This window comes from Oncorhynchus tshawytscha, linkage group LG12, assembly GCF_018296145.1.
Source record: "Oncorhynchus tshawytscha isolate Ot180627B linkage group LG12, Otsh_v2.0, whole genome shotgun sequence".
Lineage (NCBI taxonomy): Eukaryota > Metazoa > Chordata > Actinopteri > Salmoniformes > Salmonidae > Oncorhynchus > Oncorhynchus tshawytscha.
Window position 1 is genome coordinate 39191799 of NC_056440.1, and position 27681 is coordinate 39219479.

At 41.9% G+C, this 27681-nt stretch overlaps 1 protein-coding gene across 1 annotated transcript; it reads right to left on the minus strand.

The window, feature by feature from the left end:
* On the minus strand, nucleotides 1–25728 carry si:dkey-96l17.6 (kinesin-like protein KIN-14E). The gene is made up of 9 exons (XM_024440631.2): nucleotides 25571–25728; nucleotides 21876–22070; nucleotides 5039–5231; nucleotides 3985–4165; nucleotides 2136–2346; nucleotides 1574–1734; nucleotides 1038–1240; nucleotides 594–672; nucleotides 1–144 (listed from the first exon to the last, which is right to left on the minus strand). Exons 1-9 carry the CDS (start codon nucleotides 25671–25673, stop codon nucleotides 94–96), a joined length of 1377 nt encoding a protein of 458 aa, XP_024296399.1. The 5' UTR covers nucleotides 25674–25728; the 3' UTR covers nucleotides 1–93.
* Nucleotides 25729–27681: the final 1953 nt, after the last annotated feature.

A 27681-nucleotide genomic window follows, 5' to 3' on the forward strand; every position in this document is an offset into this window, starting at 1 on the left:
TTAAACTCAGGCTATAACAACAAAATGTGGAATAAGTCAAGGGGTATGAATACTTTCTGAAAGCACTGTAGATCCAATTCCCACAGCCTGGAATTAGACCTCCTCATCCTCCACTGGCTGTCCTGACTTCAACTTCATGATCACCTGCCAGAAATAGAGAAAGAAAGGAGTAAATGAGAGAGAAGGGTCATGAGTGGGGCTTGTACTCTGTACATTTGTTTTGACAGAGAATTCCTCATTGTCAGATTAAAACTGGTGTGTGTATGCGTGATGGTGTAGTGGACATGAGTCGGCCATGGTTGCTCATGGTCACGTGATGGGTAGCTCCTTCTGTGATTCGGCCCTTGGGCCAAGAGGGAATTTCCTCTTGGTCTAATGGTCGACGTTGGCTTCCCCCTCGTTAGACCCAGGATCATAACCCATGTGTTACAATGGCATGCCTCAGGTTCTTCAGTTTACCAATGTATTGCTCTGTATGATAGTCGTCTTGGGCCATTAGTCAATTTATATCCCAGACATCACGTCCTCAAGAAGAGGAGTTTTATCTACATTCTGCAAAAAGGGCAGGGTAGTGTGAAGAAAATGAACCTTACCTCTTTGAGCTGGGATATCTCTTTACTCTCCAGGTTTCTTTGTGCAATGTTGGTTATGGTCTTTACTCGAGTGGCATAACTAGAGGATAAATGATATGAAACGGAGAGATGGTATGTGTTACAGAGATGGTACGTGTCACATACATGGTACGTTACACACAAACAAGAACAACCCAAGCAAGGGCAACTGAAATGGCACAAGGGTGCCATTTTGGAGGGTGCATCTTGGGGGCTTAGTACAGTTTTAACCATTTCCTGGAGCTCCAGCCTGGTAAGGATGTAGGGATGTGATTTCAGCATTTGTTTTTACTATAGGCATGGGTCAATTGGACAAGAGTTTCTCTTCTTATAGCAGAGTTTGTTAGAAGTGTTTGTCGGGGGGCGGGGGGTTTAGGTGTTTGAGTTGTGTGTTTTATGGGGTACGTTTGATGGGAAAACTCTCACATTAGAGAGGTGAGCGTCTCGTCCAGGTTGCAGTCAGAAGGCGAGACGTTAACGACCATGAGCGTCTTGGCATTGCCGCCCAGCGAGTCCTGCATGATCTGGGTGAGCTTGCTGTTCCTGTAGGGGATATGTGGCAAGTCCGAGGACAGGGCAGAGATCACATCTCCCAGAGCACTCAGAGACTTGTTAATGGAGTTAGCCTCCTATAGAAAGAGGAGGAAGGGAGAGAGAAAGAGACAGAGAGCCTTGGTTATTGTTGTTACTGTTGTCCCGTTGACAATTTTGATTCTTATTATTTTCATATAGTAAATATCCAAAGTAAGCTTTGGCAATATGTACATTGTTACGTCATGCCAGTAAAGCAAATTGAATTGACAGAGAGAGAGAGAAACAGCGAGAGATAGAACGAGAGGGAGGATTATTCAACAATGATATCCATGGGAAAAAATGCAAACTGTTGTAAAACAGCCCGCCCACATAAATGACTGTAATATATAAAGCTTTATGCCTGAATTCTAACAGGGTAACCTAATAACCTTGAGCTGGTCGTCTTTTGCCCCAGTCTTGGCTGCTCTCTCGCTCCCTGCCAGATCCACCAGACTCAACTTCCCAAAGCTCACACTCCCATTGGTCAGATTCCTGCTCTCCACCATGATCCCAATGATCAGGTGGGAACGAGAGCTCTCCACGTTCATCTCTGCATCAACCACACAGAGGAAAAGAAGTAAGCCTTTTTAAATCAACACCTAAAATTGTTTTCAATGTCTGTATATAGATTTATTTCCTGTTTACTTTATTCCTATTTTCTGATTGTATCATATTTTGTCAGAGAAACAGCATTATGACATGAGGTAGAATTGTGAAGTATGGTATCATGGTTGTCACGTTAACCCCTGAAGTAAATGAAAGAGCCAGTGATTCAGTTAAGACCCCAATATTTCCTCTTTACATGTGCCTTGCTTAGCAGCTCTCTCTCTCTCTGAGCCCAGTTCTGTAATGATGTACCTACCATCCACTCAATCTGACTGTGACTAAACCAATAAATCAAAACCATTTAACAGGGTGCTATTGAAATGGGGAGCGGGCGTTTGGGCATACTGGTGGCTGCGTTATGGCGGTTGGCGCAAGCCTGCTGAAACATGGCGAAGAGCTCCCCGGCGCTGGAGGCCTCCTTTGTCTCTGCTCCCTGGGCAAACACAAGCCCCTTTCTGTTCCTTTTAATCTCCACCCTCCTGCTCTGGGCCTCGGCCCCGCTCACAAAGAGGTCCTGGAGCCGGTCATTATACAGTTCCAACATATAGACCGAGACCTAGGAAGAGAGTAACACAGAGAAGAGATGAGAGGAGCAAAAAGGACAGGATGGAGGAGAGGATGTTTACTGTAAAGTATATTTGCTTCTTATTGCTGATAAAGTATTTGATCCCCTGCTGATTTTGTACGTTTGCCCACGGATTTGCATTTTAATGAGGGAAATAAATATTTGACTCCCTCTCAATCAGAAAGATTTCTGGCTCCCAGTTGTCTTTTATACAGGTAATGAGCTGAGATTAGGGGCACACTCTTAAAGGTAGTGCTCCTAATCTCAGTTTGTTACCTGTATAGAAGACACCTGTCCACAGAAGCAATCAATCAATCAGATTCCACACTCCAATCCACCATGGCCAAGACCAAAGAGCTCTCCAAGGATGTCAGGGATAAGATTGTAGACCTACACAAGGCTGGAATGGGCTAAAAGACCATCGCCAAGCAGCTTGGTGAGAAGATGACAACAGTTGGTGCGATTATTCGCAAATGGAAGAAACACAAAAGAACTGTCAATCTCCCTCAGCCTGTGGCTCCATGCAAGATCTCACCTCTTGGAGTTGCAATGATCATGAGAACGGTGAGGAATCAGCCCAGAACTACACGGGATGATCTTGTCAATGATCTCAAGGCAGCTGGGATCATAGTCACCAAGAAAACAATTGGTAACACACTACGTCGTGAAGGACTGAAATCCTGCAGTGCCCGTAAGGTCCCCCTGCTCAAGAAAGCACATATACATGCCCGTCTGAAGTTTGCCAATGAACATCTGAATGATTCAGGACAACTGGGTGAAAGTGTTGTGGTCAGATGAGACCAAAATGGAGCTCTTTGGCATCAACTCAACTCGCCGTGTTTGGAGGAGGAGGAATGTTGCCTATGACCCCAAGAATACCATCCCCACCGTCAAACATGGAGGTGGAAACATTATGCTTTGGGGGTGTTTTTCTGTTAAGGGGACCGGACAACTTCACCGCATCAAAGGGACGATGGACAGGGCCATGTACCGTCAAATCTTGGGTGAGAACCTCCCAGTGCATTGAAAATGGGTCATGGATGGGTCATGGATGGGTATTCCAGCATGACAATGACCCAAAACACACGACCAAGGCAACAAAGGAGTGGCTCAAGAAGAAGCACATTAAGGTCCTGGAGTGGCCTAGGCAGTCTCCAGACCTTAATCCCATAGAACATCTGTGGAGGGAGCTGAAGGTTCGAGTTGCCAAACATCAGCCTCGAAACCTTAATGACTTGGAGAAGATCTGCAAAGAGGAATGGGACAAAATCCCTCCTGAGATGTGTGCAAACCTGGTGGCCAACTACAAGAAACGTCTGACCTCTGTGATTGCCAACATGGGTTTTGCCACCAAGTACTAAGTCATGTTTTGCAGAGGGGGTCAAATACTTATTTCCCTCATTAAAATGCAAATCAATTTATAACATTTTTGACATGCGTTTTTCAGGATTTTTGTGTTGTTATTCTGTCTCTCATTGTTCAAATAAACCTACCATTAAAATTATAGACGGATCATTTCTTTGTCAGTGGGCAAACGTACAAAATCAGCAGGGGATCAAATACTTTCCCCCTCACTGTATACAATAGGAAATTGTTTCTCATCGCTCAGAAAGTCTTCGCATCCCTCACCTTGAAGTCAAACTTGGTGGCATACTCCTGGAGGATGTCAAATACGGCATTGAACGCTCTAGGCATGATGCCTGGGCTTCTCTGGTCTCTGTCACCCACCATGGTGAAGGTCTTTCCGGAGCCTGTCTGACCGTACGCGAAGATACACACATTGAAGCCGTCGATGGCTGACTGGATCAGCCTGGAAAAGAGACTGGTTCAAACAGGGATTCTGAAAGACACTGTGAGGTCAGAAATGTTTTTACAGGAACCTGAGGCATGTCATTGTAACACATGGGATATGATCCTGGGTCTAACGAGGGTGAAACCAACGTCTTGACCATTTTTTCCCCAATTTTTTATTATTTATTACAAATTACACAAGGAAGGGGTAACATGAAAGAATTAGAACATGAAGGACAAACAATACAGCATCATGTCACACCCTGACCATAGTTTGCTTTGTATGTTTCTATGTTTGTTTGGTCAGGGTGTGATCTGAGTGGGCATTCTGTTACATGTCTAGTTTGTCTATTTCTATGTTTGGCCTGATATGGTTCTCAATCAGAGGCAGGTGTTAGTCATTGTCTCTGATTGGGAACCATATTTAGGTAGCCTGTTTGGTGTTGGGTTTTGTGGGTGATTGTTCCTGTCTCTGTGTTTGCTTGCACCAGATAGGCTGTTTAGGTTTTTTCACGTTCATTGTTTTTGTATGCTGTTTGTGTTTTCATCTTTATTAAAGCCTTATAGCCTCCCTTTGCAACCCTAGTTTAGTTACAATGTTGCGTACAATAAGCACAAAACTCTAAATTTACAAAAGACCTTTGAGTACATTTCCAGTTCCCCCACCTCCACCAAACCAATCACAGTGCTCTATACTATATTTCGTGACACACCTATTGAATCTGACATAAGGGTAATAGGGTCTAAGGATGGGCTTTGGCAGAAGTTTTGAAAGGGGAGGATACCTCCTTTCCTGTTTCCTTTGGTTCAGACGTGAACATTTCGGCTTCCTAAATCAAATCAAAATGAACCATTTGAGCCAATAAAAGGATGTTAAGATTGGCAGCATCACCTGTTGGTGTCTTGGAACACATCTTCCTGGGAGCTCTCGCCACTGAATACCCGGTCGAACTGGAACTCTCTCGGCCCCCTTGAGGTTTCCACGGTAACAGAGTAATCGTCCAGACGCCCCACGGCGATGGCCCCTCCCTGAGCTGCCTCGGTGCGGCTCATGGGCCGTATCCGGCAGAACACCCGAATTTTACCTGCACCACACAACAAAACCACTGCAAAGGTCAAGCGACGCCACTTACCCCAAACTGTACAGTACTGAACTTGCACCTATGCTAGCTCGGCTAAAATAGTCTTGTGGCATGCAGAAGACCCGCATTCAAACCTAGTCAATTACAGATAGATAACTACCTTTCATGTCCTCCACCATGTTGTAGTACTTCTTTCTCATAGTCCTCTCTGAAGTGTAGTTCTCTATGACCTTCCTATTCTCCTCTCTCACTTGTTTCAGCTGCCAACAGGGGATAGAAGAGACAGTAAAACTGGGACTACAAACAGTAAGACAACCAAGAGTAGAGTGGATGAGAACCCCTCTGAAAACATCAACTACAAACATGGTTGTCCCGTCAAGGCCCTTAGCATTGAGAAATGCTGATTGTGCGCACTGAAGGTTCAACTTCAGGTCTTAGCTGGATAGCTATAGGCTAGTTAGTCACACCACATCCAGGTCCCTGTTTGGACATCTCACCTGGTCTTGCAGCAATAAAAGTTGCTGGCCAACGCTTTTCCCTCCCTCACCTTTCCTCAAAATCTCATCCAGCTCTGGAGTTGTGTCACAGTCTGAGAGAGTGGAGAGGAAAGCACAGTATGGGTACTGTGGTGCAGGGTTGGGGTGAAGTCGATTTGAAGAAGTCTATAGGCAGGTTTCCATTAATCCAGGTTTATTCGACAAAAGCAATGTCACCCCAAAACTCTTTGTGACGTGTAATGGAAATGGCAAATATAGATTTAACTCTAAATGCCAACTGCCTGCTAAATCTATTTTCCAACTATAATGTTTCTTTGCAGGATTCTCATCCTGACTTTCAAGAATGGCTGAATTGCTTCGACTTGCTTTTCAGTTTGGCTGGATGCAAGTTTCACCATCCAATTACAAGTTTTGTCATGGCACAGACCGTGGAGATATGTTGGCACATGAGAATTATTAGAATATGGCATATATGAGTCAATTCCTGAATTCTATCAATGCTGGCTTTTGCAGGCTACCTGAGACATGAAACAGATAGGTGGGAGGGCATACAGGCGGCCGCCAATTATTTAATGTGCAATTTGCCTAAATATTATAAACTTGTGGGAAAATGTGGGTTTTAAGGTGTGATGTCATTACGTCCAGCTGTTTTTATTGACACAAGATAGTTAAATGGAAACGCACCATAGCAGGCAATTGTCAAATATCTTTTCTATTCAAACTTTCTAAATGTCAACAAAAAAAAATCACTGGACAAGTTAATGGAAACATAAATACTGAGAATAAAAGGCTTTTTTTTATTTATTGAGTTGGAATTTCAGATTACTTCCTCAATTGACTGACTTCTATTCAAATTGACCCCAACCCTGCTGTAGTGCATCAATCTAATGAAAGATATGCAGCTAACAGTGGGTATCATAAGTATTCCCCTCTCGTTGAGTAAAAAAAAAAAGCATTATAAAGTGGGATTTATTTATTTTTGTCATTGATCTGGACCAGGTATTCCCAAGCTGTGGTACGGCACACGCGCAATGCCGTCGAGGGTACGCCAAATAAAAATGTGATTTGTTTTTTCTTTTTCAAACAGTCCATTCATATTTTCCAATGGGGCTATACATTTGAGTGAGGTTATTTCCTCGCCTGAGTTGCCTCGTTTCACTGCCAAAAATAAAACTAAACCATCTAGTGTTCAGCGAAATAACAACACAATGTCAAATACAGGTAGCCTAGTCAAATAACTAACATCCAATCACATTAACCGTTACTCTCTCGCAGGAATTCCACTAACGGTCCGTATGTAGCCAAACGTAACTGCTGCTCATGTTGGTATCTCTGTACTGATGGTGCAAAAGCCACGACAGGGAGACATATTTCAGTGGTAAAGCGCGTGCAAACAGTTGCTCCCGTAGCCACTTGGGTACACTGCAGCATCCACTGAGACGCTCTTGCTGCCAAGGGAATGCTTGATAGCTTGAAAGATGTTTTGGACACTACAGTGAAAATGGTTAACTTTGTTAAAGCAAGGCACCTGAACTCTCGTGTATTTTCTGCACTATGCAATGATATGGGCAGAGACCATGTAACGCTTTTACAACATACAGAAGTGCACTGGTTATCAAGGGGCAAAGTATTGACACTTTTTTTTAAAATTGTGAGACGAACTTAAAGTTTTCTTTACTGACCATAATTTTCACTTGTCTAACAGCTTGCATAATGACGAGTTTCTCACACGACTGGCTTATCTGGGTGATGTTTTTTCTCGGCTGAATGACTCTCGGCAACTATATTCAATTGAGGCTATGATTAAGAAGTTCGAGCTCTTCTCTGTCTGCATTAACAAGGACAACACACAGGTCTTGCCATCATTGTATATTTTTTTGTGTGCAAATGAACTCAAGCTTACAGATAATGTCAAATGTGATATAGCGAAGCACATGAGTGAGTTGGGTGCGAAATTTCCCAAAACGGATGACACAAACAACTGGGTTTGTTATCCCTTTTATGCCCTGCCTCCAGTCCACTTACCAATATCTGAACAAGATAGCTTCATCAAAATTGCAACAAGCGGTTCTGTGAAAATTTAATTTAATCAGAAGCCACTGCCAGATTTCTGGATTGGGCTGCCCTCAGAGTATCCTGCCTTGGCAAATCACGCTGTTAAGTCACTGATTCCCTTTGCAACCACGTACCTATGTGAGAGTGGATTCTCGGCCCTCACTAGCATGAAAACTAAATACAGGCACAGACTGTGTGTGGAAAATGATTTAAGACTCAGACTCTCTCCAATACAATCCAACGTTGCAGAGTTATGTGCATCCTTTCAATCACACCCTTCTCATTAACCTGTGGTGAGTTATTCACCATTTTTGATGAACAGATAAGGTTTTATATGTAAGATGGTTAAATAAAGAGCAAAATTATTGATTATTATTATATTATTATTTGTGCCCTGGTCCTATAAGAGCTCTTTGTCACTTACCACAAGCTGGGTTGTGACAAAAACTCACACTCATTCTTAAGTTTAATAAATGTATCGTATAATGTTTGTGTGTGGCAGGCTTACAATGATGGCCAAAAACAACATTTGAGAGTGCGCTGACCCTGGTGCTAGAGGGGTACGCAGCTGGAGGTTGAATGTTTGAAGGGGTACGGGACTATAAAAAGTTAGGGAACCACTGATAGACAATAATATTGGAAATACTCCACAATGTCAAAGTGAAAAGAAAATTCCCTATATTTGTTTTACAAATACATAAAAATGCAATAAACATAATATAGTTGTTGCATATTCACTCCCTTTGTTTAGGCAAGGCTAAATTAGTATAATGTGGCTTAACAAATCATGTAAATGAGTTACATGGACTCACTATGTGTGAAATAATATATGTTTCCTATGTACATACAACATCTGTAAGGTCCCTCAGTCAAGTGTTGAATTTCAAGCACAGATTCAACTACAAAGACCAGGGAGCTTTTCGAAAGCCTTGTAAAAAAGGGCAGTGATTGGTAGATGGGTAACAATAACAAATCAGACGTTAAGCATTGTCAAGTTTATAATTATGCTGTGTATGATGTATTAAACCACCAAGACACATCAAACATATAGTTGTCCTTCTGAACTGAGCTTCAATGGCTGTGGTGGGAGAAAACTGAGGATAGATCAACAACATTGTTGTGACTCCACACTAATGACCTAAATATGTGAAAAGAGAATAACAATATACAGAATATTCCTAAACAGATACTGTATGCAACAAGGCACTAAAGTAATACTGGAACAACAACAAAAAACACTGCAAAATAATACACTTTTTGGCCTAAATACAAAGCCTTATGTTTAGGGCAAATCCAGCACATCACTGAGTAACCGCCTCCTTATTTTCGAGCATGGTGGTGGCTGCATCATGGTATGGGTATGCTTGACATCGGAAAAGACTGGACAGTTTTTCCAGATAAAAAGAAACGGGATCGATCTCATCACATGCAAAATCCTAGAGGAAACCCTACTTCAGTCTGCTTTACACCAAACACGAGGAGAGGAATTTACCTTTCAGCAGGACAATAACCTAAAACACCGGAGTTGCTTACCAAGAAGACAGTGAATTTTCCTGAGTGGCCAAGTTACAGTTTAGACATAAATCTGCTTGAAAATCTATGACAAAACTTGAAAATTGCTATCTAGCCATGATCCCCAACACCTTGACCGATCTTGAAAATTTTGAAAACAATAATGGGCAAATATTGCACAATCCAGATGTGCAAAGCTCTTAGAGACATAGTCAAGGAGACTCACAGCTATAATCACTGCCAAAGGGGTTTCTGACATGTATTGATTCAAGAGAGGTGGGGGGTGAATACTTATCTTAACAAGGTATATAGTATTGTTTTATGTTCATGATTCTTTCAAACATTTTTTAAAATTGTTTTTCCACTTCAACATTACAAAGTATTTTGTGTTGATCATTGGCAACAAATGAAAATGTAATCCATTTTAATCACACTTTGGAACACAATAAAATGTGAAGAAATCCAAGGTGGTGGATACTCATGATACCCACTGTACATGTCACGTGATTACACAACACATATCCAGGAAAATACAACATTTAATGCAATTTAGACCCTCAATCCCACTACAATGTTCAGTCACACAAATAGAAACATACACACATAGGTAAACATACGTAGTAGCAGCAACGCGCATGCCCGCACACACACACAACATTACATTACCAGAGAGAGAAGGCCTGGCCCCGACTCTGATACAGTCCAGAGCCATCTGGGTAATCTCACATTCCCTCAGTGTCTCTTGTAGCAACAGCACATTAGATGCATACTCATCGGAAGAGTCCAACCTGTGGTACACAACATTATTCACTCAATAACAAGAGGGGTGATCATTTTGTTTGACCCATATCAAAAGGACACTATGTAAAATAGGGTCTCTATGGTCTCTTCAGTGCTTCCATACAAAAGGCAGCTGGTTCTAAACTCACCCCAACCCTTAACCCAATCCTGAACCTAACCAATCCCATACATTTTCTACATTTAACTCCTTACCCTAATCCATAGCTTCAAGCCCATATCCTGGTTCAACTCTAACCCTAGCCTCAAACCTAACCCTAACCCCTAGCTTCATGTCCATATCCTGGTTCAACTCTAACCCACCCTAGCCTCAAACCTAACCCTAACCTCTAGCTTCATGTCCATATCCTGGTTCAACTCTAACCCTAGCCTCAAACCTAACCCTAACCCCTGGCTTCATGTCCATATCCTGGTTCAACTCTAACCCTAGCCTCAAACCTAACCCTAACCCCTAACCCTACCTTCATGTCTATATATTTGGTTATACGCTAATCCTTGCCTCAACCCTTTCCCTAATTAATTAGGATTCGAGGCAGAGATGCCCTCAGACCAAGATTCAATAAGTAAAATTCCACCTAAAGCTGAAGGATGGGACCCTCCAGTTATATGGCAGAAAAGGAAGCTACAGTAAGGGAAAGAAATTGGCTTTGTAGTTCGTATACTGACCATTCTGGGGCAGAGTTGACCTCGTCTTTGCTGTTGTTATCATCTGCGGTCATCTGTGACATATGGTCAAGTTTTTCTCTTGCTTGGGCCAAGGCCACATGGTTCTCCTCGAACATGTGGTCAACAAGGAGCCTCGCCTCAATCACTTCGCTACAGATATCATGGGCCTAAGACAAATTATTTCAATAATGTGGCTCTTTTACTGTTTGAACGGTGTGATTCACTGATCATTAGAATCATAGCTGTGAAATAATAGAACGATTTCAGTTAGGCAGGGCCGGCCCTGGGCATAAGCACATTTTTTACTCAGTCAAGAGTGAGAATAGTAGAATACACAAAGTGCAATTTCGAAATGTGGTTGTGCATCAGCAGTTTTCCTATGTCAGCCACTGACAGTTACTCAATTAGTCCAGATTGGTGAATTAGTCTAGCCAGCTATCTACTATCTAAACTTGTATTAATCATGGCCAAATGACCGACCTGGTACGACAATATTCTCTCTGCCCCATGGCAAAATGTGTAGAATTGCAGGAAATGTACGTTAAAATGTAAAAATGTTCTCTCTGACTCTAAAATGTTTTGCCCGCGAGGTGAGGGGGCCACATAACCAAATGTCGCTTAGGGCTCCCAAAAGGCAAGGGCCGGCCCTGCAGTGAGGCATCGTTTAGGTGTCTCAGCATTTAGTTCCAAAGTGTTCCAATGTGTTTAAATTAGACACTTAAACACCTCACCTTCTCAACGACAATGCGGAGCAGGACAGCACAGGGGGGCTGTGCCACCGGGATAGGTGGGATGGGTGTCTGCTCTGCCTCCAGGAGCTCAGTAATCTCTCTCTCCCTTTTATACAGACTCTCCTTCAACTCCTCCAGGCGAGCTTGGGCCCCCTCCAGTGGCAGCTCTGTGCCACTGCACCCCTATGGACAGCAAAGCCCTGCTCAGTGCTCACTGTCACAACCCCACAACACTGACCAATGTTCATGGCTGAAAATGCCATTAATTACAGAACGAGGATCAGATTACTCTAACCCCCAATCTTTACCTTAGCAATTAGGGCAATGAAAGCAGTCTGACCCAGTCTCAGTGATTTAGGGCAAAAACACACCTACACCCACCTCAGTTTGCTGGACGGGACTGTTGTCATTCTCTAATATGTCACCAGCATCAGTAGGAGGGGCTTCCTGTTGCCCCTTCTCCTGTGGGGATGTCCTGAGAATCTCCTGGACTTTCCCCACCTCCTGCCTGGCCATCTGCAGCTCCTGTAGTGCTATTCACCATTGTACACCATTTATAACAGTCAGAAACACACACATGTACACAAACATAAGCACAACAACTCACTGGATGCCTGGTGGCTGTGGAGGAGGTCTAGTCTGGTGGAGAAAAGCTCCATCATTTTATTCTGTTGGGAAGAAGAACCATGTTGAGGTTATCTAAGCAGAGACAAGTATCATCAGTCTGAGCTTCACTATCATTTCAAGAGAGGAAAAATCCCTGCCCTGTCATGTTGTTTCATGTCACAAAAGTCATGTGTCTTCGCCATGCAACTCAATGTCAGTTCAGAAACAGTGTATTACTGTACAATAAGTAGCATAGCCAATGCTGCTGTAGCAGAGCCTCTGTTGCCGCTGTGGCCATAAGAGGGTGACCATGGCTCACACTACGAGACTCACAAACAAAGCAGAGAATCAGAACCTCTTTTAGCCTCTGTATGGTCAGACCTTCTCTCTCTGCCACTGCAGGGCCTCCTCTCTACTCCTCCTCCTCTCCGCGATCTGCTCTCCCTGTAGCCTCTCATTCTGCCGGCTCACACTCTGAATGGAAGAGGACAAACATATGAGACAGAAATTGCGACCCAGATGGACATTGTGATTTGAACTTATGTCAAATGAATACATGGGATGGTTAGTGAGACAACTGAGATGAGGAAAACCTCTGAATTGAAAGTAGGGTATACTATGATGTGTAAGTTCATGTTACTGCTCTAGGATCGCCTTTCTGTACTGTATGAGGATCATGTCATAACGTTTACATTTCCTCCATATTTGATAAGGAAATGTATCTGACCCACTGTACGTATGAATTTGATCTCTTGCCCTCTTCGGGGCATCGGTACAGAGTACTTATTGGGCACAAGGGTCATGTAACCCCAAGGCCAAAAGCGGAGTGAATGCTACGTTGGGTTAACCTTTTGCTGCTCTCTTGATATCTATTTTACTTGTATTATGCATAACAACTCTGCCTAGTTGCACTACCTTATCGTATTTGCAACATGAACAGGCTGTGCATTTAATCTTCACGCTTCCCACATTTTGTATTCTGTACAAGCTTCCTTCTTTTCACTCTGTCAATTAGGTTAGTATTGTGGAGTAACTACAATGTTGTTGATCCATCGTCAGACACAGGACAATAACCTTAAACACAAGGCCAAATCTACAGTACACTGGAGTTGCTTACCAAGAAGTCTGTGAATGTTCCTGGGTGGCCGAGTTACAGCTTTGACTTATATCGACTTGAAAATCTATGCCAAAACTTGAAAATGGTTGTCAAGCAAGGATCCAGAACTGGATTTTGCGACTGTACTTGAAGAAACCTTCAAAGTTCTTGACATTTTCCTTATTGACTGACCTTCACGTCTTCAAGAAATGATGGACTGTCGTTTCTCTTTGCTTATTTGAGCTGTTCTTGCCATAATATGGACTTTGTCTTTTACCAAGTAAGGCTATCCTCTGTATACCTCCCTACCTTGTCACAACATAACTGATTGGCTCAAACACATTAAGAAGAAAATAAATTCCACAAATTAACTTTTAAGAAGGCACACCTGTTTATTGAGATGCATTCCAGGTGACTACTTCATGAAGCTGGCTGAGAGAATGCCAAGAGAGTGCAAAGCTGTCATCAAGGCAATGGGTGGCTACTTTGAAGAATCTCAAAGTCCAACACTTTTTTGGTTACTACATGATTCCATGTGTGTTACTTCATAGTTTTGATGTCTTCGCTATTATTCTACAATGTAGAAAATTGTAAAATAAAGAAAAACCCTTGAATGAGTAGGCGTTCTAAAACTTTTGACCTGTAGTGTAGTAGCCTAAACCTATCGCTGTTACATTGACCTGGGTGAATGGAATGTGAATGACAGTCATCCAATATTGTCACGCCCTGACCATAGAGAGCCTGTTATTCTCTATGCTGGTTAGGTCGGGGTGTGACTAGGGTGGGTCATCTAGGAAATTATATATCTATGTTGGCCTGGTATGATTCCCAATCAGAGGCAGCTGTTTATCGTTGTCTCTGATTGGGGATCATAATTAGGCAGCCATTTCCCCTTTTGTGCTTTGTGGGATCATGACTATGGATAGTTGCCTGTTAGCACTATTATTTAGCACCACGTTTCATTTGGTATTTTGTTGTTTTTGTTCGGTGTTCATTTAATACAGGAAAATGTGCGCCTACCACGCTGCGCTTTGGTCCACTCCTTATAACAATCGTGACAAATATGCTGTGATAGAAATAAGGCCATGATCATGAAGAAAAAAAAATCCTCCCTCACCGAACGCCACTGAGTGTTACCCAAGTGGTAATATCACATTCACAAGTATGGTGAAATACCTTTCGTTCAAGCTCTAAACCCAACAATGCGGTAATCAATGTCAATGTAGTACTAAAAATAACATAAGGTAGAACAAAAACACAAGAGAAATAAAAATAAGAAATTAGAAGAACAAGAGAAGGTAAGCTATATACAGGGTCAGTTCAAATACCATGTTAACAATGCGCAGGGATACTGTGATAGAGGTAGATACTGTATGTATAGGGGCATCAGGATATATCATAACCAGTAGCCGCAGCGTATATGATGATTGTATGTGAGTTTGTGTGTTTGTATGTAGAGTCAGTGTAAATGTGTGCACATGTTATGTGTGTGAGCAAATTAAGTGAGTGTATGTGTGTGTGTGTTGGCGTGTCGGTGGGTGTGTAGAGTCCTGGGAGTGTGCATAGAGACTACAAATAAGAAATGTAATTAAATGGTCAACGCAGATAGTCCGTGTAGCCATTTTGTTAGCTATATATCAGTCTGATTGGCTTGGGGATAGAATCTGTTCAGGAGCCTGTTGGTGTCAGACTTGATGCACCAGTACCGCTTGCCATGCGGAAGCAGAGAGAAAACTCTATGGCTTGGGTGGTTGGAGTCTTTAATGATTTTCTGGGCCTTCCTTTCACACCACCTGATATAAAGGTCCTGGGTGGCAGGGAGTTCGGGCCCAGTGATGGGCTGTCACGCCTTCTTCACAACTGTGTGTGTGGACCATTTCAAGTCCTTAGTGATTTGGACAACAAGCAATTTGAAGCTCTCCTTGGTCTTACTGACGTTGAGGGGTCACTGACCTCCTCCCTGTAGGCTTTCTTATCATCACTGGTGATCAGGCCTACCACAGTCATGTCGTCAGCAAACTTGAAGATGGTGTTGGAGTCGTGTGGGGCCACGAAGTTGTGGGTGAACAGGGAGTACAGGAGGGGCTAAGAACACACCCCTGTGAGGCCCCTGTGTTGAGTGGCAGAGAAGCAGAGGTGATGTTGCCTACCCTCACCTCCTGGGGTCGTGGATCGAGTTGGAGAGGGAAGTGTTCAATCCCAGGGTCCAAAGCTTGGTGAACAGCTTGGAGGGAACAATGGTGTTGAGCGCGAAGCTGTAGTCAATGAACAGCATTCTCACATAGATATTCTTCTTATCTAGGTGGGCGAGGCAAGAGTGGAGTGCAATTGAGATTACGTTGTCTATGGATCTGTTGGGGAGGTATGCAAATTGGAGTGGGTCTAATGTAGGGTGTCTGGGAAGATGGAGTTAACATATGCCATAACCGGCCTTTCAAAGCACTTCATGATTACAGATGCGAGTGCTCCAGGGTGGCATGAAGCCTTAGAGTTCTTTGGAACAGGAATGATGGTGGTCAGCTTAAGACGTGGGGATTACAGACTGGGACAAGGAGAGGTTGAAAATGACCATGAATTTGCCTGCCAGCTGTTCTGCGCATGGTCTGAGAACGAGCACTGGAATAACGTCTGGCCCCGCGGCCTTGAGAGCGTTGATCTGATTAAAGACCTTACTCGCGTCAGCACGAGATCAACCAGTCCTCTGGGTCAGTGGGGGCCCTCGCGGTGTTCGAAGTTTTGCATATAATGCAATGAGATGGTCTGGTAGAGAGGCATTGTTGGGCAGATCACGGCCGGGTCTTTCTTTGTAACGCGTAATGGACAATAGCCCCTGCCACATGTGGCAGGCGTCAGAGCCTGTGTAATATGATTCCACCTAATTCCTATATTGTCCTTTTGCGGGACATCTTGTACTTTTTCCTGTCTTCAGCCGTAGCCTAAGGGTTACCTGCGATAGCACTGTGTGCGGTAGCCCTGTCCTTTAGCTTAGCGCCAACTTCGGTGTTAATCCAGGGCTTTTGATTGGAGAAGCAGTGAACCTTCACTGTGGGGACAACGTCGCCGATGCATTTCATAAGGAAGCCGGCGGAGGTGGTTAGCTCGTTGATGTTATCGGCGGAGTCTCGGAACATATTACAATCATCACTAGCAAGGCAACAAGGAAAGCAGCCTCCGGGTGCAAGTTTTCCTGTTTGTTTATAGCCTCGTACAGTTTGTTAAGTGCCAGCTTCTTATTTTTCTTTTCCTGAGTTGTAATGTATACAGCAGTCACGATAACAGCTGACAACTTTCTCGGGGGGTAGAAGTGTCAGCATTTGACCATCAGGTATTCCAAGAAGGGCGAGACTTCCACTACGCTAGAGTCAACACACCATTTCTTGTTGATGAAGAGGCAAACCCAATTTCGATCTTAATGTATCATACGGTATGGTTTCATGTTTTGTATGTTTTTTAAAAATGTTTTTACTTATTGTTATGTTACACTCAACAAGGCCTCTGGGGACAATAAAGGTCTACTGAACTAAATAGAATATAGCATAGTGACAAAGTTGTCCCCCGATGAGGGGTGGTGATGGTTGGTCGGTAAGAGGGAACTCACTGTGATTCTCTCCTCCCAGTGTGTGTTCTTCTTTTCTACCTTCTCTTGGTAAAGGTCTAAGATTCTCTTCAGTGCATTCAGCTTGTTCTGGTAGTGAGATCGGATCTTCTGTATTGTCCTCTCCTACTAGCACAGATAAGTGTTGAATTCAACTTGTAGTGACACCTGATCAATACACACACGCACGCACACACAGATCACCTGATTCTCTCGTGATGCGATCTGAAAGTTTTCCTCTAGCTCTTGCACCATCTCCAGATGTCTACTTTTCATAGTCTGCATGTCCTCAGCTATCTGTTGCCACAAGCAATGATGCAATGGCGTCTTAATATTGACACAGTAAATTCACAGTGACTGCTTAAAAAGATCATCAGTCAGTCAGCTGATAACATGCCATGACAGAGGTTAATGACTCATATACTATACACACACAGAATGCAGCGTGATAGCCTAACAATTAAATAGAGATAAAGACTGAACAATCAAAGGCCTCTGGTCTTCTGATCTTGCACAGACACACGCGCACACACACACACACAGACACACACAATAAAACCTATTCCAGGCAGAAGGAGCGGCAGACATGTGAGTAAAGAGGAAAACACAACATGATCTCTAACAATGAGCTCACTGTGTGCTTCTTTTCACAACGATCAACATCGGGTTTGTCCCTTAGTCACACGTCTGACTATCTTAACCCATTCCTTCTCTGTACATTTCATATTGAGTACTATGTGACTTCACAGAAATTATAAACGTACAGTCACTTCAGAAAGCATTCATAACCCTTGACTTATTCCACGTTTTGCTGTCTTACAGACTGAATTCAAAATGGCTTAAATATAGTTTTTTCTCTCACCCATCTGCACACAATACCCCATAATGAAAAACATGTTTTTATACATTTTTGCAAATGTATTGAAAATGAAATACAGAAATAACTAATTGACATAAGTATTCACACTCCTGAGTCAATACATGTTAGAATCACCTTTGGCAGCGATTACAGCTGTGAGTCTTTCTGGGTAAGTCTCTAAGAATTTTGCTCACACCGATTGTAGAATATTTGCACATTATTCTTTAAAAAATTATTCAAGCTCTGTCAGGTTTGTTGTTGATCCTTGCTAGCCAGCCATTTTCAAGTCTTGCCATAGATTTTCAAGTAGATTTAAGTGAAGACTGTAACTAGGCCACTCAGGAACATTCAATGTCGTCTTGGTAAGCAATTCCAGTGTATATTTGGCCTTGTGTTTTAGGTTATTGTTCTGCTGAGTGTCTGTTGGAAAGAAGACTGAACCAGGTTGTCCTGGTTATTTATTTATTTATTTATCCTTTTTTTTCTGTGCAAGCTTCCAGCTTTTCACTCTGTCATTTAGGTTAGTATTGTGGAGTAACTGCAATCTTCAGTTTTCTCTTATCACAGCCATTAAACTATGTAACTGTTTTAAAGTCACCATTGACCTCATGGTGAAATCCCTGAGCAGTTTCCTTCCTCTCCGGTACCTGAGTTTGTAGTGACTGGGTGTATTGTTACACCATCCACAATGTCATTAATAACTTCACCATGCTCAACGGGATATTCAAATGTTGCTTATTTTTTTACCCATCTACCAGTAGGTGCCCTTCTTTGCGAGTCATTGGAAAACCTCCCTGGTCTTTGTGGTTGAATCTGTGTTTGAAATTCACTGCTCTACCGAGGGATCTTGCAGATAATTAATTGTATGTGTGAGGTACAGAGATGAAGTAGTCCTTCAAAAATCATTTTAAACACTATTATTGCACATTTTTACTGAACTTGAACTTGAACTTGAACCTGAACCTGAACTTATTTAGGCTTGCCATAACTAGAGGCAGGGGTTGCATTCTTATTGACTCAAGATATGTAATCTTTTAAGTTTTCATTAATTTGTAAAAACATAATTCCCCTTCGACATTATGGGGTATTGTGTGTAGGCCAGTGACCCAAATTCTTAATTGAATCCATTTAAATTCAGGCTGGAACACAACAAAATGTGTAAAATACTTTCCAAAGACACGGTATACTATGCTAAAATAGTCTTTGAAATTCTCGTATGACTTATGGATGTATACCTGCGTAATGTAGAGCTCAGCTGACTCATAGGGGATGTAGAGCTTGACGTCCATGGCCCCCTCTACTTTCAACTCCTGGTGCTTCCCTCTCTCATTTGAGGGCAGAGATTCAGAGATGCCTACGGGAGGTAAGGATAACACACACAATCTAACAAAAATGTCAATTCAAATGATTGGTAAATAGTGTATTGTTACATTTTGGAGTCACTTTTATTGTAACTAAGAATAGAAGACGTTTCTAAACATTTCCACATGAATGTAGATGCTACCATAATTACGGATAAACCTGAATGAATCACGAATAATGATCCGTGAAAAAGTTACACACAAATAACATACCCCCAAGACATACTAACCTCACACCATTACATTGTTTACAATAACAATATATTTTTTCTCACTCATCATTATTCACGATCCATTCAGGATTATATGTAACCGTGGTAGCATCTACATTTATTTAGAAGTGTTTAGAAACATATTCTATTCTTATTTACAACAAAAGTGACACAATCCATTATTTACCATTCATTTCTATTGAGCACAAAATAATTTGAAAAATAAACAAAAACAAACAGAAAATGCATCCAACAAATTTGTGGTGTCAGAAGCTTAATGTAATCATTGCGTGCTATGAATATGGGACCAAATACTTAACTTTCTACTACTTTAATAAACATTAAAGTGAATTTGTCCCAATTTTGGTCCCTTAAAATGGAGGGACTATGTACAAAAAGTGCTGACATTTTAAACTGTTCCCCTGATATGGATGAAAATACACTCAAATTTAAGCTTGCAGTCTGCACTTAAACCTTATAGTCATTGTATCATTTCAAACCCAAAGTGTTGGAGTACAGTGCCAAAACAACCATTTAATTAGATTTAGGTTCAAAGCTGGGTGGAAAAAAGTCAAATATTCACAGAATTCCTTTAAGTTGATGACTTTTTGCAAATCCAATCACTTTCCCAAATTGATTCAACATCATCACATTGATTTTTTTGTTGAAATGATGTGGAAACAACGTTGATTTAACCAGTTTGTGCCCAGTGGGTACCCATTCTCTTCCGCTTCCTGACCCTAAGTCGAGCTGAATCGCCCAAACATACCAATCTCTCTCTTCTGTCCAATACTAACACGCTCCTTTTGCCACTCCCATATAGAGTGACTCCAATGGACATTTCCATTCAAGTCATATTCTATGATGGGTGAACCTGCTGCCATATTGAGTGTACCCATGCAAGGAAGGAAAAGCAGGAAGTTCAGCAGCAAATATTGTGCTTAACAATTAAACAATTTCTGTTTCAGTCATTTTATTTAGGCTGAGGCTTCGTGACCCGAATCGGCGTCCGATGTTGTCGGCAATCTGATTTATTTACCAACCACCCTGCTTGAACTATCTGCCATCCAGACAAAAATTTGAATCTCCCATCCTTCTCTCCTGTCTGTATACAGCACCTTGCTCCACGGACCCGCCTCCAGGCTCTTTTCTGTGGTCAGCTCCAATCCAGCGCCGAAATGCAGCCCACCTCTTCAACCACAATGCTTTGTGTTCAATCACCACTTAAAAAGTAAAAAATGGTTGCGGTTCAGATTGACGTCATGGCTGAAGGTTAGAGATATATGGCCAATATTTGTCTGTTGAGAACTGCAATTTTATCATGGTCGAACAAACATAGGGCCGAACTGATTTGTACTGTGCTGGCCTGGATATTTTTACGCACGCACACACACACACACACACACACACACACACACTACAGCATTGTTTTAAGTCAAGTTTATCTTTTATTCATTTAGTTTAAAACACGGTTTACACGTTTCTGATCAGACTGGTCTCATAGATTAGGTGTAACATATTAAATGTAAATCAGAGACACTCAAATTAGTATGATATGTTACGTTTGGTATTGTTACATAAGATAGAAGGTTACTTAGGGTAAAAACTAAAGAAGGGTGGTTGGTTGGGGTGGATGTGTGGGCATATAACACGGGGTGGATGGGTGGGCAGATAACGCAAACATCTAGCAGCCCAAAGGTTGTATGTTCGAATGTCATCACAAACAACTTTAACATTTTAGCTAATTAGCAGCTTTGTAACTACTTACTACTTTTTAGCTACTATGCAACTACTTAACATGTTGGCTAACCCTTCCACAAATACTAACCCCAAATACTCCCCTTCTCCTAACCCTAACCCAAGCCTTAACCCTTTAACCTAACTCCTAACCTTAACCCTAACCTTAAAGTTAGCGTTAGCAACCTAGCCACCTAGCTAACATTAGCCACAACAAATTGGAATTTGTAATACAATTGCAAATTCGTAACATATTGTACGAAATGGATTATGGACATCCACAAATTAACACATACCATAAGATACTTTAAATATCATACTAAATGGAGTGTCTCGGATTTACGTACAGAATAATATGAAATGCTCTGAGACCACGTTGCTCTCATAATAATAGTTTAACACTTTGTATAGTTACACAGATGCACTTATGTTTTGTTATTACGATGATCTACAGAACATATATGTTTAAAGGTGTATTCTACAAAACATATATGTTTAACGGTGTATGTTTCCCACAATATATTTTCTATTTCTATGCAGTATTTATGTAAAGGTTAGTTCGTTATTATCATGATTTAGGAAACGATATCAGCAACATGGCTAAAGAACCTGCAACACAGTTCATTGCTTGAGATGGTCGCCTTTGAATACTTTCTTCATTCTGTCTTTCATCCCCGCCCCTTCTCTCTTCCTGCCTCTTTTACTCCGAAGAAGAATGGTTATGACCGGTAACTCTCTTCCTCGTCTTAGGGCCTGTGTTTAGGTAGGATTCATGGTTATTGTTGGAGACTGTTGTTCAAGTTTAAAGTTATTTAGGCTTTAGCGTTATAATGGATTTATAACAATATTTACTCTCCTGACACAGTTATGGCTAAAGTTTTCCGGTTTATGGTGTCATGACAGGGTTTCTGCTTGTGCTGACCTGTGTCCAGCTCCTGGTCCAGGTGTGTGCTGTGTACTACCGGGCATGGCTGGTGGTGCTTGGCCTCCTCCCTCAGGTCAGGGACACTCCCAGGTAACTCCTCCAGAACTGACACTGCCAAGGGGGCGTTGTCCACCCGCGAGGACCTCACTGTCACCTCAGGATATGGCAACCGGGTGGTCGTCTCCCAAGCGCCTGAGCAAAATACAACACAGGATATACGTCACTATGAGATTAGAGACTGGAAGAAGAAGATATGTGAGGACAGAGAGATGCCTAATGACTGGGATAAAGCAGACAGAGAAGGTAATTGATTTAAACAGAACATCTGGACAGAAGACTGTGGAGCTGGCAGCTAGAGCACATCAGCCTGTCTGGCAGTGAGGTCAGCCTACAGGTTTGCTAAACTAGAGAATAGGAATAGATGCACACGGGCTAACACACGCTTGCAAGCACACACTAATGCACGCACACACACTACACACACAGGCTCTCAAGGGCTCTGGTCCAAACAGAGGAATGCCACTGACGGACAGATTCAATGTCAGTAAGACAAAGGAGTTGATTGTGGACTACAGGAAATGGATGGGGCTGTAGTGAAGCAGGTCGAGAGCTTCAAGTTCCTCGGTGTCCATATCTCAAAGGATCATGGTCCAAACACACCAACACAGTCATGAAGAGGGCACGACAATGCCTCTTTCCCGTCAGGAGGCTGAAAAGATTTTGCATTGGCCCTCAGATCCTCAAAATGTTTGACAGCTGCACCATCGAGAGCATCTTGACTGGCTGCATCACTGCTTGGTATGGCAACTACTTGGCATCCGACCGCAAGGCACTAGAGAGGGTAGTGCCTACGGCCCAATACATCACTGTGGGCCCGGCTCCCGGCAAGACTGCAGTCGCTAATCAAATGGCTAAATGGACTACCTGCAGTGACACTTTTTTGCACTAACTCTCTTGCACAGACTCTTTTCACACAGACTGGACTCTACGCACACACTCACACATACTTACACTGACACAGACATTTTTTTATTGCAACAATAATAAAGAATATTACACATCAAGAAAAGGACATTCCTGTGAATACAATGAAAAAATAATAATAATAGAACCCCCCCCCCAAAAAAATATATATATAATAATTCAGGACATTAATATGTGACAAGGCAATGAGACATTAACAGACATTCCGAGACATGGCTTCTAATAATTTTTCCAACTTTTTAAGTTTCACAAGTTTGAGGGATTTATAAAATTGTAACAGTTCAATGAAAAAAACTACAAAATAAGGAATTTTTCCACCCCATTTATATTTGTGAATATAAGATTTGGCCAAGAGAATAATAATGTTAATGAAATAGTTATGATCGGAATTACAAGGATAAGCATAATGCCATTTAACATCTTCAAAGGTAAACATAGGCAGTTCTGGAGATTTTATACACAGCCGTCCATGAATTTTAATCCATAGTACACTAGAATGGCGGCATGAAAAAAAAGAGCTCTAATGGTTCTGAATCGGAGGAGAAAAAACACGAGGAATTTTGTCAAAATTGAATCTTTTGTGCAAGAAATCATTAACAGGGTAGATTAAATAACATATTTTAAAATTAGTTTCTTTACCTTTTGGGATAACTGGACAAGTAAGGTAAAAGGTAGTTGCTTTTGACCATAGCATGGGTTGGTCACTTCCATAGCAATATATTGAATTATAATCACAAAAAATGACTTCATTAACTGCCAATCGTATCCACTTACTGTTGCATTTTTTTATCCAAAAGCTTCAAGTCATTATTTTGTAAACTTGGAAAAGAGAGAACAACCTCATAATATAACAAAGTGTTATTAATAAGTTAAAATAAAGAATGTGGAATTGCATTGCAAATCTTCATATATTCTCTGAGTAATATTAACCTGAAATTTAGTAATGAACTCATCAAATGGCAAAAACTCGCCAGTGTTATCTACCAAATCACATACAAAAATTCCGGTTGGTTTATCTTTGGATTTCCTCCTTCACTTTCTATTGTGTTATATTCTCCTACCTTATTTTAACATTTCTACAAATGTCAAAGTGTTTTCTTTCCAATTGTACCAATTATATGCATATCATGGCTTCAAGGCCTGAGCAACAGGTAGTTTACTTTGACACGTCAATCAGGCACGAAGTGGAGAAAAAAAGGGGCCTAGCCCTAAGAAGTTTTAATAACTCTATTATTCCAAATCAATGTTTTGTTGGGGCAAAATTGTGCTTGAATATTATTTTCCAGAAAAATAACATTTGCTGTTGAAACTTAGACAATTTCACAGGTACCCGACACAGACCTAAACACACACACATACACCTAATAAGCCCACATGCAAATAACATGCACACAAAAAAATGTACTCTTAACTTTAACTTTAACTGCATTGTTGGAAAAGAACCCGTAAGTAATTTTTTCACTGTTAATCTAGATCCGTGTTGTCTACGAAGCATGTGACAAATACAATTTGATTTGATTGCTCTGCTGCCTGTAAATGGACCCAACCAAGCAGCTGAAATATTTAAACCTCTTCTGTCTTCACATGTCTACACCCAACACATTCCTCTGAGAAGAACCCAGGAGCTTCCCAGACACACACAAACCAGCACCTCACAGTCTGGGTCATACCTAGAATCCTCCCTCATGACCTCACTATCTCCAAAAAGAAACGGGAACAATAAAGTTATTCTATTCTATTAAGGTATTAACGTACCTCCTATGGGAGAAATGTTGTGAATACTCTATTACTTTGACGTTGCACTCTGAAAGATTTATATAGGCATACATCTTTTTCTGTTGTTAATCTTAGCTGTGTGCTATGCCCTGAGAAAGCAGGAAACAACTGGTTTCTGTTGACTTCAAGTGGACCTTTCTGGGATACGGTTCTTGTTTTCTAAAGGTATGAGATGACTATGACACGCTTAGCGAAACTCCAACATAAGGGACCATATAAGGACATATGGCTCGTTGCCAGCTGTAGGTTATCTGGCAAAGACAGTCACTGAGGATGGCTATAAATGACAAAGTATGAATGTGTTCAGGGGCTCTTAGCTGTGCACCCTTTTGTGTCTCCGCTAACCAGCTCCATTTTTGCAAATCTTACTAAATAAAGAACTTTGTTCTTTGAGGAAACTTGCAGTCTCTCTTGCTTTCCCTTTAATGTGTAGAATTTACACGACACTCCTCACCAAGGATCCAAATAACTAGAAATTACAAGAAGGATCCTCACTATACTTATAACTAGTTAGAACCTCCTCTATATTTTTTATTTTATTTTATTTCACATTTATTTAACCAGGTAGGCTAGTTTAGAACAAGTTCTCATTTACAACTGCGACCTGGCCAAGATAAAGCAAAGCAGCGCGACAAAAACAACAACACAAAGTTACACATAAACAAACGTACAGTCAATAACACAATAGAAAAGAAAAATAGAAAAATCTATGTACAGTGTGCAAATGTAGAAGAGTAGGGAGGTACGGAATAAATAGGCCATAGAGGAGAAATAATTACAATTTAGCATTAAGACTGGAGTGATGTACGTGCAGATGATGATGTGCAAGTAGAGTTACCAGGGTGACAGCATCTAGTTGTATGTGCGTGCTTGCATGCGTTGTTCGTGCATGCGTGCGTGCACCAGTGTTTGGGAGTTGGTGCCGTACTCACGTTGTTTTGATGAAGGGGCAACAGAGCAGTGCCTCCCTACCGTCTTCCCCAGAAACGAAAGAGACAGGGACACATTCTCAGTTCCCGAGGAACTCACGTACATGATGTCTGAGATGAGTGTTTGTGTTTGTGTTTGTATGACTGCTTGGACCCGGTCATAAAGCTGTAAAACAGGGATACATGTAGAGTGGTGACAAGAGTAGATTAGTGACAAAACCACAGAACTCTTAAATAAAGACTTTCTCATTTGATGGCACATGAGACACTCATGCCTTCATAACCATTGCAGCTGTCCATGTGTGTGTGTGTGTGTGTGTGTGTGTGTGTGTGTGTGTGTGTGTGTGTGTGTGTGTGTGTGTGTGTGTGTGTGTGTGTGTGTGTGTGTGTGTGTGTGTGTGTGTGTGTGTGTGTGTGTGTGTGTGTGCTTTGCAAAACAGGATTTCACACTAACTGTTTGTCTATGCAGAAAAAAAAACGAAAATAGCATCTCATCTTTATCAAAAAAAGAGCATTCTGGAAGGTGCACGTCTATCTCGCCAGCTATCCTAAGCTACTTTCCACAGAGGTTGGTCTAGACCTTGAACTGATTCACTTTGTAACACTATGAATTGAACATTTTCAAACATTATTATCAATAACCTACACACAGCAACCGGTTTGATCTGAACTTGCACTGTCACTCAACTACAGGATGAGATTCGTTCACACATGTAGCTTATCAATGACATGTGCCCCCCACCCCAAAAAAAGAACAATCAAATCAAATATTGGATTGATTATAAATGAGCACCTTTTTTCAGATCCGATCCCTGCTGTAGCAAAGCGATGTCGGAGACCTGCTGCTGTCCAGGTACGGATAGGGAATAGCTGGAATGCTGCTTGCTTTTCAGGGTAACCAAACTCTCAACACTCTTTAAATATTAAACTTCAGAGATGGGGTTTCGCCACTTGGGTATTAGTTTGCCCTGTTTGCTGTGGAGGAAGAGCTCCAAACACTCATTGGGTTTCCAGTGTGTGAGATAGAGATTGCAACTAGATGCTTTCTCTCTAGTCCATGAGACCCCATACATCACCACCATTGTCTAGATTGGATCAGGGCTTGTATTCACAAGTGCCTCAGAGTAGTGAGTTCTGATCCAGGATCAGGTCCCCCGTGTCCATCTATTCTCATTCATTGTACTCTAAAAGGCTAAACTGATCCTAGAGCTTACTCAGTCTGAGATGCTTTATGAACACGGGCCAAGGTCTATGATCAGCATTGTCCAATGTGACCCTTCTCTTCTCAGGTGGAGGTGAGGGTGTATTGTACAGTAGGTCACCCGTATTCAAGGGTGCATGAGAAAGGTAGTGGTGGGATAATTGGGGGACCTTACACAGAGTGATCGTAGTAACTGCTGTGCAGTATGTTCAGCTAGCCTGGATGCCATTTGGTTTCTGCTTTAGCCAGCTTTGTCGTTGTTGTTGTGGTGGTCGTCATGCCAAACAACAACAGAATATGTCCAGAGCAGAAACAAACAGAGTGAAACCAGACTAACAGGAAGGTTAGATGATCGGTAGTGAATCACTTTAAAGCCATCATCTGTAAGATGTCCATTAATCAAGTGTACATGCTATACCTAGGGCCCAAAGTGTTTCTGGTCAGGTCACATGGTCAGGAAACATTTATGAAACCACCCATGCTCCAACTAATTTGAATTATAAGGCACAAAGGGTAAGCTCGCACCAGCAAAGCATATGTTATAACCCGTACATCCATCTTGAGGCCTTTTAATGAACATCCTGACTCAGCAGGAAATGACCAATAGCATGCTTCTGCTTCCACAACCCAGATTGCCCATAGGACATCCATAGCCTGGCATACAGACAGACCTGTCAGTAAGTCACTCACAGTTGACATTCCATGCATATGCCAGGGTCATGCAGGTAAGGGTGGCCCAAAACTCTCCAGGGGCCGGGCGAGTTACAGTTAAAGAGGTCACAACTGAGGGACGTTGCATTTGGCCATCATCAGCCTGGCTGCCTCTGCAATCTTAGTCTTATCCTCTTTGATTTTTTAACTGTCAGTGAAAGTTATTTCACTTTATCTCTGATGCATTCTTGTTACTCAGTAG

Coding starts and splice junctions, on each gene's coding strand:
- si:dkey-96l17.6 (XM_024440631.2), bottom strand. CDS start 25,673: ATGTACGTGAGTTCCTCGGGAACTGAGAATGTGTCCCTGTCTCTTTCG. Junction 1,735..2,135: donor CCGCCATAACGCAGCCACCA/GTATGCCCAAAC, acceptor TGGTTGATGCAG/AGATGAACGTGGAGAGCTCT. Junction 673..1,037: donor GAGACGCTCACCTCTCTAAT/GTGAGAGTTTTC, acceptor TTTATCCTCTAG/TTATGCCACTCGAGTAAAGA.